The sequence below is a fragment of the Schistocerca piceifrons genome, chromosome X (genome assembly GCF_021461385.2).
Source record: "Schistocerca piceifrons isolate TAMUIC-IGC-003096 chromosome X, iqSchPice1.1, whole genome shotgun sequence".
NCBI classification, from domain to species: domain Eukaryota; kingdom Metazoa; phylum Arthropoda; class Insecta; order Orthoptera; family Acrididae; genus Schistocerca; species Schistocerca piceifrons.
This window is the reverse complement of record NC_060149.1, coordinates 243,315,097-243,331,962: the sequence shown is the minus strand read 5'-3', so window position 1 is coordinate 243,331,962 and position 16,866 is coordinate 243,315,097. Positions and strand designations below refer to the sequence as shown.

At 39.8% G+C, this 16,866-nt stretch overlaps 1 protein-coding gene across 1 annotated transcript in view; it reads right to left on the bottom strand.

The window, feature by feature from the left end:
* LOC124721657 (protein N-terminal glutamine amidohydrolase) overlaps nucleotides 1–16,866 on the bottom strand; it is an 87,177-nt gene that overhangs the window by 22,948 nt on the left and 47,363 nt on the right. The window contains exon 3 of the mRNA XM_047246726.1: nucleotides 4,019–4,164. Within this exon, the coding sequence (XP_047102682.1) occupies nucleotides 4,019–4,164 (146 nt within the window). The remainder of the gene's footprint in view (nucleotides 1–4,018; nucleotides 4,165–16,866) is intronic.

Sequence of the window (16,866 nt, the reverse complement as noted above, 5' to 3'; positions counted from 1 at the left end):
TGGATGAGTAGGAGGACTAAACCTGTAATGTTTGGCTACAGTATTGCTAGTGTCTGGCTTGACACAGTCAAGTTGTTTAAATATCTGGGCATAATGTTGCAAAGTAATATAAGGTGGAATGAGCATGTGAGAACTGTGGTAGGGAAGGTGAATGATCGATCTCGGTTTATTGGGAGAATTTTAGGGAAAAGCTTTTTACCTGTAAACAAGACCGCATATAGGCCGCTGGTGTGATCTATTCTTGAATACTGCTGGAGTATTTGGGATCTGTATCAAATCGGAATGAAGGAAGACATCGAAGCAATTCAGAGGCAGGCTGCTAGATTTGTTACCACAGGTTCAAACAACATGCAAGTGTTACGGAGATGTTTCAGGAACTCAAATGGGAGTCTCTGGAGGGAAGGCGACATTATTTCCGAGAAACACAATTGAGAAAATTTAGAGACCCGGCATTTGAAGCTGACTGCTGAATGATTCTACGGCTGCCAACATACACTGTGCATAAGGACCATGACGATACAATATGAGAAATTAGGGCCCATATGAGGCATATGGACAGTTGCTTTTCCACCACTCCATTTGTGAGTGGAACAGAAAAGGAAATGACAAGTAGCGGCACATGGTAACTCCGCCATGCACAGTACGGTGGCTTGCAGGGTAAAGATCAACAGAAAGCGAAGATTACTACTGGAGAGTGTACAGAGTCCCAAGTAGGACACAACACAGCCTTTTTTTTTTTTTTTACATGTTAGTGCTGTCTTCATCTTCCAGCACTACCCATAGTGTGCACATTTATCACTGTGAGTAATATCACACTACATTCAAACAGTTTGTCAAATTCATTTCCTGGCAATGAAGAAAACAATATAAAAGCTCAGTATTTATTGAAGGCTTTCATGATCAGATAGTCCGCCCCAGTAGCTGAGTGGTCAGCGTGACGGATTGCCGTCCTCTGGGCCCGGGTTCGATTCCCGGCTGGGTCGGGGATTTTCTCCGCTCAGGGACTGGGTGTTGTGTTGTGTTCATCATCATTTCATCCCCATCCGGCGTGCAGGTCGCCCAATGTGGCGCCGAATGTAATAAGACCTGCGATATGGCGGCCGGACCTGCCCCGCGAGGGGCCTCCCGGCCAATTGACGCCAAACGCTCATTTCCATTTCCATGATCAGATATCTTAGTTGCTGGTGAACCTTCCAGGTTATACGGCCGCAGTGCATGAAGCGTTTTTGTTCCTGACATTTCGTTCTGAGTTGTGCCGGAAATCTTCAAAGATGCTCCTGGTTCCACAGTCTCTAGTCAGCAAGAACCAGCAGAACCAGGGGCACTTCTGGAGATGTCCAGCACAGCTCTGGATGAAATGTTAAAAAAGGGAAAGTTTCATGGATCACAGCTCTACAACCCAGCAAACTCACAAGCTGCTAATGCATTATGATTATATAGTTTAAATAGCTCTATATATAACAACCAAGACTTTGATAAAAAGAATATTGGAGTTGGAGGAGATGTAATATAAAATGTTCCTATAATATCTTATTTGGCATTTTAACTACATCTGCAACTCTTATACTTATGCCTGTCAGTTGTTCACACTGTGGAAAATCATTTGCATATTAAAAAACTGAACACAGTGAAATTTACCATCCACACAAAGAGTCACAGAATTGTTGCAGCTCCTTTTTCACAACACTGCATTACACACTACAACTGCATAAAAATGCTATGCTACAGAAGTCCAGTACACACTTTTTATCCAAATCGAGTGTGTCTGAAGTGTATACCTCAAACAACATATACAATCAGCCGAGGAAATACGTCGTGAAACTTGTCGTGCGTTGACGAAATCCAAGCCGATGAAGTCAAATATCAGCAGTAAAGAGAGGGCGGCCATTCGTGATCTGAGGGAGCGCTCTGAAATTGTCTTACCGGCTGACAAAGGCAATGCTACAGTTGTTGTCTCCCATAAGGACTACACTGATAAGATGCAGAGCCTGCTAAATGACGATTCCTACCGGAAGATCAGCGTTGACCCTACAAAGAAGGTGGAGAACAAGACGAGGGCGCTTCTCAAGGATGCAGATTTACCGGAGGGTGACGCTAAGAAATTGTTACCCCAAGGTCCGGTACCGCCTAGACTATATGGACTCCCGAAGGTTCACAAAGAGGGGATACCATTACGCCCCATTGTCAGTAACATCAGGGCACCTACATATTTGTTGGCCAAATACCTGACGGGAATATTAAGTCCTTATGTGGGTAAATGCCCTCATCACATCCGTAATTCCGTGGATTTTGTTAAACGCCTTGACAGCTTCAGGTTGGATGAGTCAGATATCACGGTGAGTTTTGACGTCGTTTCCTTGTTTACGAGGGTACCCCTGCGAGAGTCACTAGAATTGATTAGTCAGAAGTTTGACGAGAAGACCACTGAACTTTTTAGGCATGTCTTGACTTCGACGTATTTTCTTTTTAATGGAGAATACTACGAACAAACGGAGGGAGTCGCCAAGGGTAGCCCACTCTCACCGGTGGTAGCGAATTTGTACATGGAGAACTTCGAGGAGGAAGCCCTGTCGTCATCCGTATGGAAACCTACTTGCTTTTTCCGTTACGTGGACGACACGTTCGTCATCTGGCCACATGGTATGGATACTCTCCTTGACTTCCTTACACATCTAAACTCCATACACCCCAATATCAAATTCACTATGGAGACTGAAACGGAGGGTAAATTACCTTTCCTTGACGTCTTGGTCAAGAGAAGGGCTGACGGCACCCTAGGTCATGGGGTGTATCGGAAGACTACGCACACTGATCTGTATTTGCACGCAGACAGCTGCCACCACCCTTCACAGAGGAATGGGGTACTTAAAACTCTAGTACATAGGGCGCGCACTATCTCTGACGCAGAGAGTCTACCCCAGGAATTGGAACATCTGAGAACTGTATTTCGAAAAAATGGGTACTCAGAGTGGCAGATTCAACATGCTCTCCGCCCAACCACTGCAGCACAACCTCTTGAGATGGATGAAGTCACGAGGGAGGAGGTAGGCACTGCATTTATTCCATACACAGGCGCACTCTCGGGGAAAAATCGCTCGCATTCTGAAGAAACACCGGGTCGGAACTGTGTTTTGTCCTGCAAATAAAACTCGTGCACTGGTGGGGAGCGCCAAAAATGACCTCGGTTTGAGGAAGGCCGGCGTGTACCAGATTCCGTGTCGATGTGGCAAGTCGTATATTGGTCAGACGATGCGTACCGTCGAGGATCGATGCTGTGAACACCAGAGGCACACTCGCCTGATGTATCCGAGCAAGTCGGCGGTCGCTGAACATTGTTTGTCGGAAAATCACGCCATGGAATATGACCGCACGAGGATTCTGGTACAGACGTCGAGATACTGGGACAGCGTTGTTAGAGAGGCCATCGAAATTCGCACCAATGACGACCTCATAAACCGTGACTGTGGCTATAATCTTAGCAAGGCTTGGGAACCAGCGATCGGGTTAATCAAGAGTAAATCGAGCAAACGTATAGTTGTGACGACCACGGCGGACAGAGCCATCACTCCGACGTCATCTCAGACGCCGTCGCAATCTGTTCCACCGCGCGACCGTGGCGCGGGGCGCGGACGGCGGAGGGAGCGCGCCGCGGGCGGAGGGTATTTAAATTGGCCGCCGCCGCGACCGAACCCAGTTTCCTCTGAGCAGCCATAGCGTACGGATCTCCGTGCCGGCATGTTCACAGGAGCTCAGTCCGTCAGTTCACCTGATGATGGCGACATGTATGATCGCCGAAATATTGTGCCCGTTGGACACTATAGACCAGCAGCACACCCGTGGATATTTTGACTAACATATACAATAATATTACTGAGTATCAATACCGGAATGAAGTATATTTGAGAGAATTTTTTTTCTGAGATACAAATGCATAAACTCAAAATAAAATTAACAACTTACAACAATCTCAAAACATGTAATTTTTGTTTTATTCCCTAATTATTTGTGATTAACATACCTGAAGTAGTCAGGCTTGAGAATATGATCTGTGCGGAATGTTTCTGTAACATATTTGTGGAAGTAAGTCGGAAATGGTAACTCCGAATCTAAATCATATACCAAACAACGGTCATCTGGAGTGTACAGGAAGAGTACATGATAATCCTGAAACACATGGAAAATTAAATAAATCAAGCACTTTCAAACTCACAGCCATAAAAAATATCAAAATACGTCATTGCATTCCATCGTTAAAGGTCTGTTAATTCAAAATCCATTCAAATGGTTCAACCTTTTGTTGCTTCCATTCACAGATTTCAACTTTTGCCGCATGTCTTTCACAGAAAACCACGCACATGATGTAGGTTGTGATGTTTTACATTTTAAGAATAGAAAGATCACTATTAGAAATACTGAAAGCCAGTAGCCACCTAACACAGAATGCTAGCTTAGTATTAAATGAACAAACTTAAATTTAGTTTTTCCCGTCTGTTGATTTAAGTTATACGAATATTAGGTTACACTCGTAAAAGCAGCTTTACTTTTCTTCTTTTGTTGAATGTAACTCTACAAATTATTTTTCATTTTTAGTTACACATGACTGTTTCTATGTGACACAGAAATTTAGTACTTTCCTTTGTAAACACAGTACATGACATTTTTGTATTTTGTGTACAAATAATATCTGTAATTTTCATGTCATTTTATCTGCATTTGCAACATTCAGTTGTGACCTGATGGTGGCCAGAGAAGCTGAAAGCCAGCTTATGACCTACTAAATATAATTTTGCAGAACATTACGAATTAGTGTTCCTCTCTAATATTGCTGTCATGTTCAGCCAAATACCAACGGAAATTTCTGTTAATTTTTCAAATTTCAATTGTTTTCTGATTGTAACAAAATGGGCTGTTTCAAAATACAGATAACAGCATTATTTTTTACAATATGGTCCACACTAATTTCATTTAAAATTAAACAGAATAAATCTTGTTGCCCTCATATCACAGACATTTGTGAAAAAGTGTAAGGAAGTAAATGATAGAGGGATAAAATAATTTTTCCAGATTATTTTACCAAGACTAGTCAGAAGGCCATTTACGACAGTGGGTCATTTTCACATTGGTAGGAAAGTAGTAGTTGTGGTAGCTTTATTCATCCATAGATCTCTTTTTTCAAGCATATAGGACACATCAAAGTATTTACAAATTTAGATCAATTTAAAATAAGCTAATTCGTATACATATACATTTACAGACTTCTAGTTAGAGACAATCATTAGATTTACTCCTGGTATACTTTTTTTTTTAAATAACTTAATAAATAATAACGCAACTTCCCATTTGCTATCCTGGAAAACTGAGTCAGCATCTCTCCATAATGAGTGAGATGTTGAGCTCAGAAAGAGGAATACGTGTTAGTATTGTGCTATGCATCGCTTGGGGTACGTATTTATAGAAAGGAAAAAAAAGAAGGAAAAAAAAAGTGAAGGTGTTACGTGGAATGTTGGATATTTTGTAATCATCATTATTATTTATTTGTATAACATTGTTTATCAAACCCCTACTCTGTTTTAGCTAAGTAATCCTTCAATGTATAAAACGTACTGCATAACAGGTACTTTTTAGCTACCTTTTTAAATAAGTATATTTTGGCAATTTCTTTAATCTCTTTTGGTAATTTATTGTATAGTTTTATATTCCTTGCTAGAGAATGCTGTTTTGAGTTTTATCTTTATTTTTTCTTGGTAAATGTAAGTAGAGTCTATCTCTTGTTGTATGGTCATGGACAGAGTTGTTTGTGCAGTAATTATCAATGTTATTTTTGATGTGTACAACTGACTGGTAAATGTATTCACATGGAGCAGTTAAAATCCCCATTGCTCTGAACAGATCTTTACAATGAGCTCGGCTATTATTTTTGGTTATAATTCTTATGGCTCTTTTCTGGAGTTTGAAAATTGTGTTCATTGTCATTTTTCCTCTTCCAAACTGAAATTCATGGCATTAGTTTTCTTTATGTTCAATGTGACTTTATTACTTATTGACCAATCATAAACTTCCTAGAGAGGTTCATTTGCTTTCTCAGCAAGGAATCCTCTTGTTTTCTCAGTGACTATAATAATGCTGTCTTTAGCGAAGAGGATTTTTTCACCATGAGTAACACTACTGGGAAAGTCATTGATGTAAATCAGGAACAGTATTAGTCCTAATATGCTACCTTGCGGAACACCTATATTAATGTACTTTGGTTCTGATAAGTGTTTTACTAAATGTTTGGATCTATTTGAAGTATGTGTTATCTCTACTCTTTGTACTCTATCTGTTAGGTATGATCAAGACCAGTTGTTAGCTACCCCTCTTATTCCTAATGCTTCTAATTTATTTAATAGAATCTTGTGGTCAACTGTATCAAACGCCTTGGAAAGATCCAAAAATATGCCTGTGACACACTCATCTTTATCAAGAACATCAAGTACAACTCTTGTGAATTCTACTACGGCTGACTCCGTGTTTTTGCCACTTCGGAAACAAAACTATGATTCGCTTGTAACAACTACAACTTAATTTTATGTCACTGGAAAGATAAAAGAATCACCTATGATATAAAATTACTACAATGCTGGAGTCATGCATACAAATATAAACAAATGTCAAATGAAAGTCATTTCTACACATCTATTTTTTCTAAATTTCAGAAACTTTTTCACCAAAAATCACAAGTTTCATCTCAATGTTTGTTTTGCATAACGCCTATTATCAAACTTTTCAATACAATAATATTTAATGACATAAATCTGGAAGAACATAAAAATATAGTTGTTTCATTTTGCTGCTCTTAGCTAGTGTACAACATATGATCTGCAATTCAATAAAACGCATTCATAACATTTTAGAAATTGTCCATATTTTTAAACAAATTATCAATGGAGAATACTGTGTCTGAACCAAAAGTTTTTAAGGAACCTGTGCTTGTACCAGGAGCAGGCTATGTCATTAAAATGTTTTCATAGAAGGTCCAGCAAACATCAGCATGAAATGGCCACAAATAACTGAGGAAGGTCCCCTTGGTTTCATGAATTTGAACTCTGCATCTATATGTTTCTCACTGAACTAAAAAGGTGTGCACATAAAAAGGCAGGTGGGAGGATGACACACAGTGGCAAGGAGTAGTACCACGTGACACTCCAGTCAATAGGGTCTGCCATGTAGCATGCGCATCAGATTGCGTGTAGAATATTTAGTACTGACTTTCATATTAATTTCAGCATGAGGAGATTACTTGGCCACACACTAATAAAATATCATAGACCTTAAGACACCTATGGATGCAATCAAACATTACCCAAGTGGTGGTTGATTCTGTTAAAAATAATTTCTCATCCCCTAAGAATAAGATTACTGCATATGCAAAACAGGGTAAGCCTTCATTCCCACACTTAGGACAGCCGCAACACCAGACCTGGTGTCTCCCCCACTTAATCATACAGTCTATCCACTTCTTCCATGTGAAGACTTCAATATATACAACATACTTTTGGGATGCTACCACTATTTGCCCCTGGTCATGGCTACAGAGAGCATAATGCCAAAAGAAGACTGTGAAAGGCATTATCTTTTCAATTCTCTCATGGTGTGATCCTGTGCCATTTATCTCTTGTCCTGAAAGACATTACACAATAACTTGCTATTAGGTTACCATCGATCATCTGCCTGCAAATGTCAGACAATGTTGTCTGAAAGAAAGACATCCAAGTGAGAGCTTAGCATGGTGAAACTTGTTATATAGTCATCTGGTTAAGGTTGTATTTTAAAATCGGTATCTGCAACTAGGGGCTGGTAGAGCACATTAGAAACCTCATCTGCTATTCCAGTGATTTATCTATTCCACAGTTTCCTTGTAACATTAGCATTACTGATTTGAAGATGGAAATGTCTGTAACAGTTGCAGGGAACTCTAAATCATTTTGGTAGTGAAGACAAAATGTCAACACACTATTACATGGAGTAAGAAGAAATCAGAGTGCAAGTTCCTGAGGCTCCATCTGCATTTATACTTCTCAAGCCACCTTACAGTGAGTGGTGGAAGGTATTACTGGTACCATTATCACTCCCCCCTTCCCTTTCCCATTCACGAAAGGCATGCAAGAAGAATGACTGTCAGTGTGCTTCCATATGAACTAATTTCTTCGATTTTCTCATTGTACTCATTTCATCTTATGTCGGTATATTTACAAATTTCATAATATTCCTAACATTTAAACTAATAACCTGTTTGCTCAGATCATAACTATTTGATATTCAACAGTCAACTCTCTTTTTTTTACAGAAGATTACAACAATAGTTAGTATCTCAGGAAACTAGGCCTCTGCATTTAATTTGGTAGACTATTTGCAACAGCACATTAATTGTGTTTCATCAGTAAACTGCACAGAGGTGTTTGAAGCCACACTCATTTCACTGTCACAAAACCTTATTGCACTCAATAATTAACCTTGTCTCAAATGCAGTACCTCACTGTGAAGTAACCACAACTCTCAATTCTTATTTCCTATAAACACAGTTGTAACTGAAAATACAATGCCTATACTGGCCATGTGGCACACCGTAAGTCAAAAATTCCCTTAGTTATATCAAACATGTATTTCACTTGATCCACTTGTAACTTACAGAACTACCAAGAAAATTGGAAATCAGTTTTTGCTTATTTCACTGTTTTGGTGTCTAGCTACTGATACAGTGTCACAATTCTATATCGGTAAACTTCACTGTAGTCCATTTTTTACTCTGCCTGTAATGACAATTTCTGCCATCAGAATGGTGCACTAAACCAGAAACAAGAGCTGCCACAGCTTTATTCTAAGAAACTTTTTCCCGTCCGTAAATTTACTATGAGCAGTTTTACTTTTGATTTATTTGTTATAGTGGTAAGAACACATATTATACTCAGTACCAATTACTGCTGTGAATGACACAGGTATTTTGAAATAGTTTCAATACTTGTAATGCAGTCAGAAGTATCAATGGCTGATGTCATGATACTTCACACTACACCTACAACAGGAAGAATTGCAGTGAACAGAGACCAGCACAGTATCTCCGGCCAGCTCGTCATCAGAAAGCCAATTTAAGGAAAAGTGGGCACAGGCCCAGTCTCACTTTTGTCCACTAGATAAAGAATTCCTCTCCACAGTCAACTGAAATATTGATGGCAACTCTGCAAAACATGGGTTATTCTATGGACTCATTTTAACTGAGCCTGATTAGAGTTTAATGCTGTCTACTATTTCTGTTAATTTCTACTTCAGTTGACTGTATCATCATTTGGCTAAGTGACAAGTCTAAGCCTTCCCTACAAGTTTGTCACCACAGTAATTCAAATTGTGCTATTGCCGATTATTTCATCAGTAGTCCTGGACAATTCACAAGAACAGTAATGCTTATGAACAATGTGTCATTTATTGTGTGTCCAGTGTAAACAACAAGTTTTACTAGAAGACTTTTGCGATCTGAATTGGGATCTATAAAATTGGCCAAGCTATTCCAGCTTTCTAGCCCTTTAATGACAAATTTGAGAACTGGGACATTTACCAGAAGCATTTTGCACTACACTTAAAACAAGTGATTACCACGTACAGAAACTGGTCACACTGTCTGAAGCCTAAGAGTTACCTGTTTCTGACATTTATGTTTCACTGACAGAACATTTTCCTACTAAAATGCACGTGACAGCAGCTCAATTCGAATCTGCATCATAAACCATACTCTGAAACATATGTTTCATGAATTTCATCTCTTGAAGGAATTACAGTATTTATGATTTAATTTTTGAAAGTTTGTAATTATTCAGTATAGTGTATTATATTACTGATAAGGAAAACTGTAGACCAGTTTTTGTGTTCTGATGAGTCTCCTGTACATGAAGTCAATGACTTGAAGTTGTTTGTTACTAGACAATAAACTTCTGTTCTCTTCCATTCTATTCTAATATTATGCGTGAATTTCCATTTGCTTGTGGCCGGTTACTCATGGGAAGTTTAATTAGGGATGTGGTAATTTGTCTTGCCCCTGGTAGAGGTACACACACACACACACACACACACACACACACACACACAAACACACACACACACACACACACACACACACACAAGCCTTACATCAGATGTGTTGTTGGCAGAGCTTTCACATAGACTACACTTTTGATATTTCCCAAGCTGCTCAGCAGACTTTTAGCAATGTCTTTTAAATGTCTAAAATGGTCCCAGAAAGGCCTGACAAAGTGCAATGGAACATTTCTGCTTTCCCTGAAATGATAAAACATGTTGCACCTTGTAGCAACCCACCTGCCCCGTACTATCCACCTTGTGACATTCAGAGGTGTCGACATGACTGTTTTGCCTCTTTGTCCTGATTGTTTCATTTTATATCCACATCAAAAGTACTCTCAATAGGATGCCACCTGATGTATGTATGAATGTCAAGGGTCTGACAGGCCCCAGCTGCATGTCTCTACAAGTCAGATCAACAACGTAACAGCAAGTGCTTGTGCAGCAGTTCCACAAAAAAAGCTGCAAGAGAAGCTAAGCTTTCACATATAATGTTGATATTTTTTGTGCATGTTGCACTTTGCATAAAAGGAAATTTACTTTGAAATTAACGCTTTTCAAACCACCATTCCCAGTATTTTCCCGCGACCTGTTAGAAATAGGTTCATTTCAGCAGTTTTAAGAGAGCGCCAGATAACAGGTGCCACCGTGCTTTGGCAGCTACTATGATGCAGGAAGCCCGTATGTTCGTACGTGTAATACATTAAAAGATCTTACATTATGTCATAAAAGAAACAAGACATCAGAGGATACTCCAAGAGCATTGGAATTTCGTGAACCATACTAAAATGGCACATTTAAAGTGCACTCTTAAGGAGCACATTCGTATATCCAGATTCCCAATGAAGTAGGCCTCGACCTGATATTAAGCTTTTCAGTGTGGGTTTCGGGATGTAAATTTTCTTGGAGTACCAGTACTGTATTAACTCATTTTTGATTCTTTATTATGGCATAATGCCATATGTGCTAGAAGATGAAAACGTGCACTTTAAATGCAGTGAGCAGTTGAAATTAGCCAATAGTATGGAACTAAAATTCGTTTCAAACACATTGACTGCCTTGTTCTACAAGGCGATTAACGCATGACTGTCAGAAAAGTGGAAATAAAATAAAATCTGAAACTAATAACATGTATTAGCCTTCCGTAATTATGTGACTGTATATTAATTCAATTGATAGATCCCGGCCACAGAAACCCGTTTCGTTTTCATTTGACGTAAGAGCAGCAAACAAAGAGGAAACAGCAAAATCACTAAATGTAAACACGGGTCACGTGGAGACTACCCACTTCCCCACTATAACTCAGACTGCTCTGCACATCAGCCCCAGATCTACGATATTTCCGAACCAGGGCAATACTAAGATTTTTCCCAGCTGCATCTAGCTGCTTGCTGCGACTGCTTACACAGCCAACAGCTACATTTCTATGGCCAGAATGGGGAGAAAGTACAGCTCATACACCACTCAACTGTGCATGCGCATGAGCCCGCTCGTAACTGCTAAAACGAATCTAATGTAAACAGTTGTGACGTCACCCTCATCAGAGGCAATTTGTTGTTATGAAGCATTGCATCGTCTTCCTAAAGCCTTTGACACATTTTGCTGTTGGCAAACAGCTTGTATGAGCACTGTGTTTTGTAGTTGTATATGGCACATTTCCAATGCCATTTATGTTTTATTTTGATATTTTTTTCTCGTTCTATTGTTGCAGTATTATTCTGCAGTAGCAAGACACAGTAATATCCTTTGTTAGAGTATCAATTCTTACCAGTCAAAATTACAAAAATTTAACTGAAAACTAAAAACAACAAAAAATTCCTGGAATTCTAGAAAATTCCCGGTTTTCTCCCAGATGAAAAAATTCCCAGGTTTTTTCCGGATCTCCTGGTTGTACCGGGTCATATACACCTTGTGTTACATTGTTATTTCATAAGGGTGTGTGTCCGATCAATAAATTTATGTACTTTAGTATTAACACCCTGACCTTAGATAGTTTGTGTTCCTGTACAATGTATAACTATTATTAAATCGATATTTTAGATTCTTCTTCTGAGGCTGGGGCAGGGAGACAAGAGGCCACATGCCATACCACCAGTGTTGACTGTGATGTCAGCACTGTTTCTGCAGCACTTCCCAGGTCATCAGTGAGCTTTTCCCAATCAGACTGGCCCAGTTTTACATATAGCGGATCTAGGAGGCAGCTTGTTCTCAGTGTTACTGGCCTCAGGACACGTCCAATTGATCTTGGAGACTGAAGTTTTCTGCTATGTGTGCCCCAATGTTGGAACTCTGTTTCCCTTCTTTCCAATAAATAACTTTGCTGTCAACTATGCCTTCATCTTATTACTCATGAAGTCACAGATTATCCTGTCACCCACACACCTAGTTTGGACATTCTGTACAACAGTGTCAGAAGTGGGATTAAACCTATAACCTTTTAGCTTGTTCTTTGCTACTAAAGTACACCCAGGAGAATACATTCACACCAAATACACTATTTTTTTACAATGCAAGAGCATGCTGGACAGCCCTTTTGCACCACCCTTTCAATGTCCTCTGATTTCACTATGTCACGCACACTTGTGTGAGCCCTGCAAGAAGTAATCAGTTCTTGTTTCTATATGGTTGAGGCAATTTGGCATAGTATCATGCTGTTTGCTGTTCGAATTTGTCAGGTATGACACTGCACACAGGGACCCATCTGGTGTGCACACCTCGTGGATGCATGTATCAGACCACCAGGACAGCTAGCTGCCTGCCGGCCTGTTTGCTGTAAAGGAGGGTCATGAGGTTGTTTCTCACTGTCACAAGTTGATTATGTATCACCAGCCGACTGTGCTCCGCCACATCATCCTCATCCCAGCCTCAGAACATCCATGAGTGATTAACTGTCATTATTCTAAGCCACCTTGATTGCTGAAGCTTCATTTAGAGCTTAACAGAGTAATGAGATGAAGGTTGGCTATATCCACCTTCATTGAGGCAACATTTGCCTGACAATATTTGTCTATTATAATTATTAGTGATTTGTTGTCTCGTGTAGCTTAAGTGTGGCACTATGCTATTTATTTTATTATTCTATTCATTGTGTAAAAGACGGGAAAATTTTTAGAATGTAGGTTAGGACAAAGAATGGTTAGGAATAAAGCTCAGGGAAAAGATGCACATTGCCCAAGAACTTTAGTTGTAAAGGGAATTATTATTGTATTCTGGATGAGGCAAATATAGATCACTCTGTTGCAACAGAAAATTGCTGCACTCATGTCAGAAAGCCAACAATGGAAAGAAAGTTTAAACCAGGCAGTTGCAACTGCAGCAGCATCTAATAAGGACAAAAAGATGCAAACCAATCCCCCTATAGCAACTGTGTCAAACCCACAAGCACCTGTGGCAATGGCAGTTAATCTATTAGATGTTTCCTTGAGTAATTTTGTACATTCCGTTTTAAGGAAAGTTGAATGAAAACGTGCACACACTTCTACAGAATATTAGAGATGTGAGTCATTTGTATGCATGATGGAGAGTTTCAATTGAATATCACACAAATCGTCCGGTGATGCCAAGAGCTATGTTGAGTCAGTAAATCCACTCAGAAAGGCTACCTCTTCTGAAATGCTTGCACATGGGTTGGTGTAATGTTTCATCAAGACAAAGCAAGTGTTAGTTTTTATTGGGATAAGTTATGCATGTTGAGGAAAAAAACCTGCCAAAGACCTTTTAATCATTTGCAGACAAAATGCCACTAACACAATGATAAGAAGTTGCACAAGGCATAGCTGACCACAACTGATGGCTTTGTAAAAAGGACTGATCTTAGAATAGGAAATGAAATAAAAGTTGTGTCTCCTAATACCTCACAAGAAGTGGTACAGCAGCGGCAAACCAATCTGCAACAACTGGAAGCCGTGAGACTGATGCACGCCACTTTTTCGTAATTGGCACACCAAGTAGTTGTGACCGATGACTGGGATACCGTATGTATGAGTGTTTCAGAGGGATAGGACACAGGTAACAGGCATGTCATAGGCTACGATATGAGCAAAATAGGAATTTACAGGGTGTTAGAGTTCGCTGCAAAGGTAATAATAGAGGCCAAAATGCAGGAAACGCATTGGGAGCCAGAGTAGCCACTGCCCCCATCTCCCATTGACTCAGGTTAATCTGGTGAGGAATCAAGAATTAGGAAACATGGTAAATGTGATGATGACAGGAGAATTAAACGAGAAGAAAGTGAAGATACTTTTGATACCAATTATTATCCCACCTCAGCAACAGGCATGCCTTGTGGCAGCATCACATCACCTGATTGGGTTAGGAAATGAAATAATAAACCCTGTAGGCTCACAGAAGGTTAATTTGAAGATTCATAAAGAAGTATTGGCACAAACAGTAGAGGTGCTGTCACGGGAAAATCCAGGTTTTTAACATGCTACCAGGGAGTGATTTCTTGCACTGCATTACTGGTGCAGTTGACTTTGGGTCACATAGTGTCTGAATAGGTGACCAACAGTTCCTATTTGGCAGAGAGAGTACTATACAGGCACCTGAGAATGGCAGGAAAGGACCTGTCCTATCAGAGGATTGATGCACTCCAGTGCTTAAGTCAACTGACTATGGAACTATATACAGTAGAATGGGAAGGATTTTGTGGGTGAAGGTCAAATATAAAATCCCATGCATTCATTTATTCTGGTGGACCTGACCCCAGGAACAATTTGCTCAATGAGTTGCAAGTGCACGTGAAAAGAAGTATTTGTCAACCAGCTGTAAGGAATGAAGAAATATTTTTTGCCAGTTAGTATTAATAATTTTGGAAGGACAGATGCCACGACACCCAAGGGAACAGTTTTACCAAGTATACAAGAATTGCCGGAAAATGAACAGCTACGAAGTGTGAGAGTAAAAAGAATAAAACAGTTGTAACGCTTCAGGCTTTCCCGGCGATCTAATGACATCTTGGGTTGTCGGGTGTTCTGCCGGATACCAGCGTCGTACTTGCACGATATTTCGTGGTGAGCGGGCGCGGACCGCAGAGGGAACACCTAGAACCGCAGCGGACGGAAAACGGAGCAGCAACGCTCCAGCAGGTCGCAGGGAATGGGCGCGGACCACAGAGGAAGCGCCTGCAGCCGTTGGTGGAGGGGGAAGGCCATAGGCATAAATACTGGACCAGATCCACTCGAGGAGCAGTCTCAGGTCTCACCTGATGAAGGCCATGAGCTACATGACCGAAATATCGTGCAAGTACGACGCTGATATCCGGCAGAACACCCGACAACCCAAGATGTCAATAAAACAGTTACTGGTAGCTGCCAGGAGAGCTACTGTTTCCAATGTATTTAATTAATGGTTAATATATACATAAGAAAAATTTTGTGTTATTCACTTTGTCCCTTGTCTTTATGTGCACTGAATGAAAATGTTACAAATGTGGTTGTTAGCCTTCTCACTGATAAAGAAAGTTAAGTGTGGTAACATGTCCTGATGTTTTATGTCTGATGAGTATGTTACTTTTATGTTCAATGCCTACAATTGATGGGATCAATAATGTTAGCTTTGTTACATAATGGCTAATATAATGAATTCTTTTACCTTAGTACATGTATTGATGTAGGGTTCAACAGTACATCATTTAGCTTTGTGACAGATAGTGGTATCTTAGTGGGTTTGTTGTCAGAAGGATGTGGATCTATGCAACACTTGCAAAGTGGCTGTCCTAGAAATGAGAATTGAGCAGACCAAACTTCCTCTTCTTCTATTAAAAAGAAAAAAATAATCTTGTTTGGGTTGTAATCTGTTAACGGGAGTAATCTGCCATGAGGAGGATGATCTCACAGCTGCTTTGTGTGCTTGTGATTTCTCCTTACCCTCTGAGATAAGCCTTATATAATAGCTTCAGTGTATCCACTGCTTTCCACTTGTTCTGGAAAGTACATAGGTTTCTAAGGACTTCAGGATGATATCAACACGCAATAGTTATAATAAAGTGACAGACATGTGCCTTCTGGAGTCAAACCACAAATCAACATTATCCACTACAACTAGATAATTTTTTTTTTCCTGCTGTGGCATGATCTTACATTCCTGACAAAAAGAAAGTAGCCCAACTGCCCAGTGAGACTATTTTTCCTAGTCTATCATGATTTCATGTACGCAATGGATATCTTCCATATCCTACTAGTATCCTTATCACAGTATATCTATTCCCTTTCTAAAATGTTTTTCGCAGAAACAGAACCCTTAGTTCCTATATTTATATTCTGTTGATAACCTCTGCTTTATGCATTATGTCAAATCCACAGTAGGGCTAATCTAACCACTAGCGTAAACAAGCTGACCGCAAATGTCTGCACCGACACATGCAAATTTCTTGTCACTTGGAGCACTGGCTATACCTTGTCCCAGCTCAGGTCGTCTTCTGTCTTATGCACTCTTCTGTTATCACCAACAGCCACCAATTCTAAATTTATTTTCACATGCTTTCTATCTAGTCATTTGACACTTTGCTATACCTCCCCCACTTTAATGTCCACTTTAGAACATCTTGACTGTTGCAGGAAGTGCCTAATTCTACTAATTATGAATTAATTACTTTTTGGAACAGTTACAGTTCAACAGCAATAGCAACTTTCATTAGAGAAAGCAATTCTCTGCACAACAAAGCTGCATTATCACAACAAAATGCTTAATCCAATTTACCTCATTTACAATCACAACTTTATTAATAATGAGTATATTTGAAAAACTACAGAAAGAAGG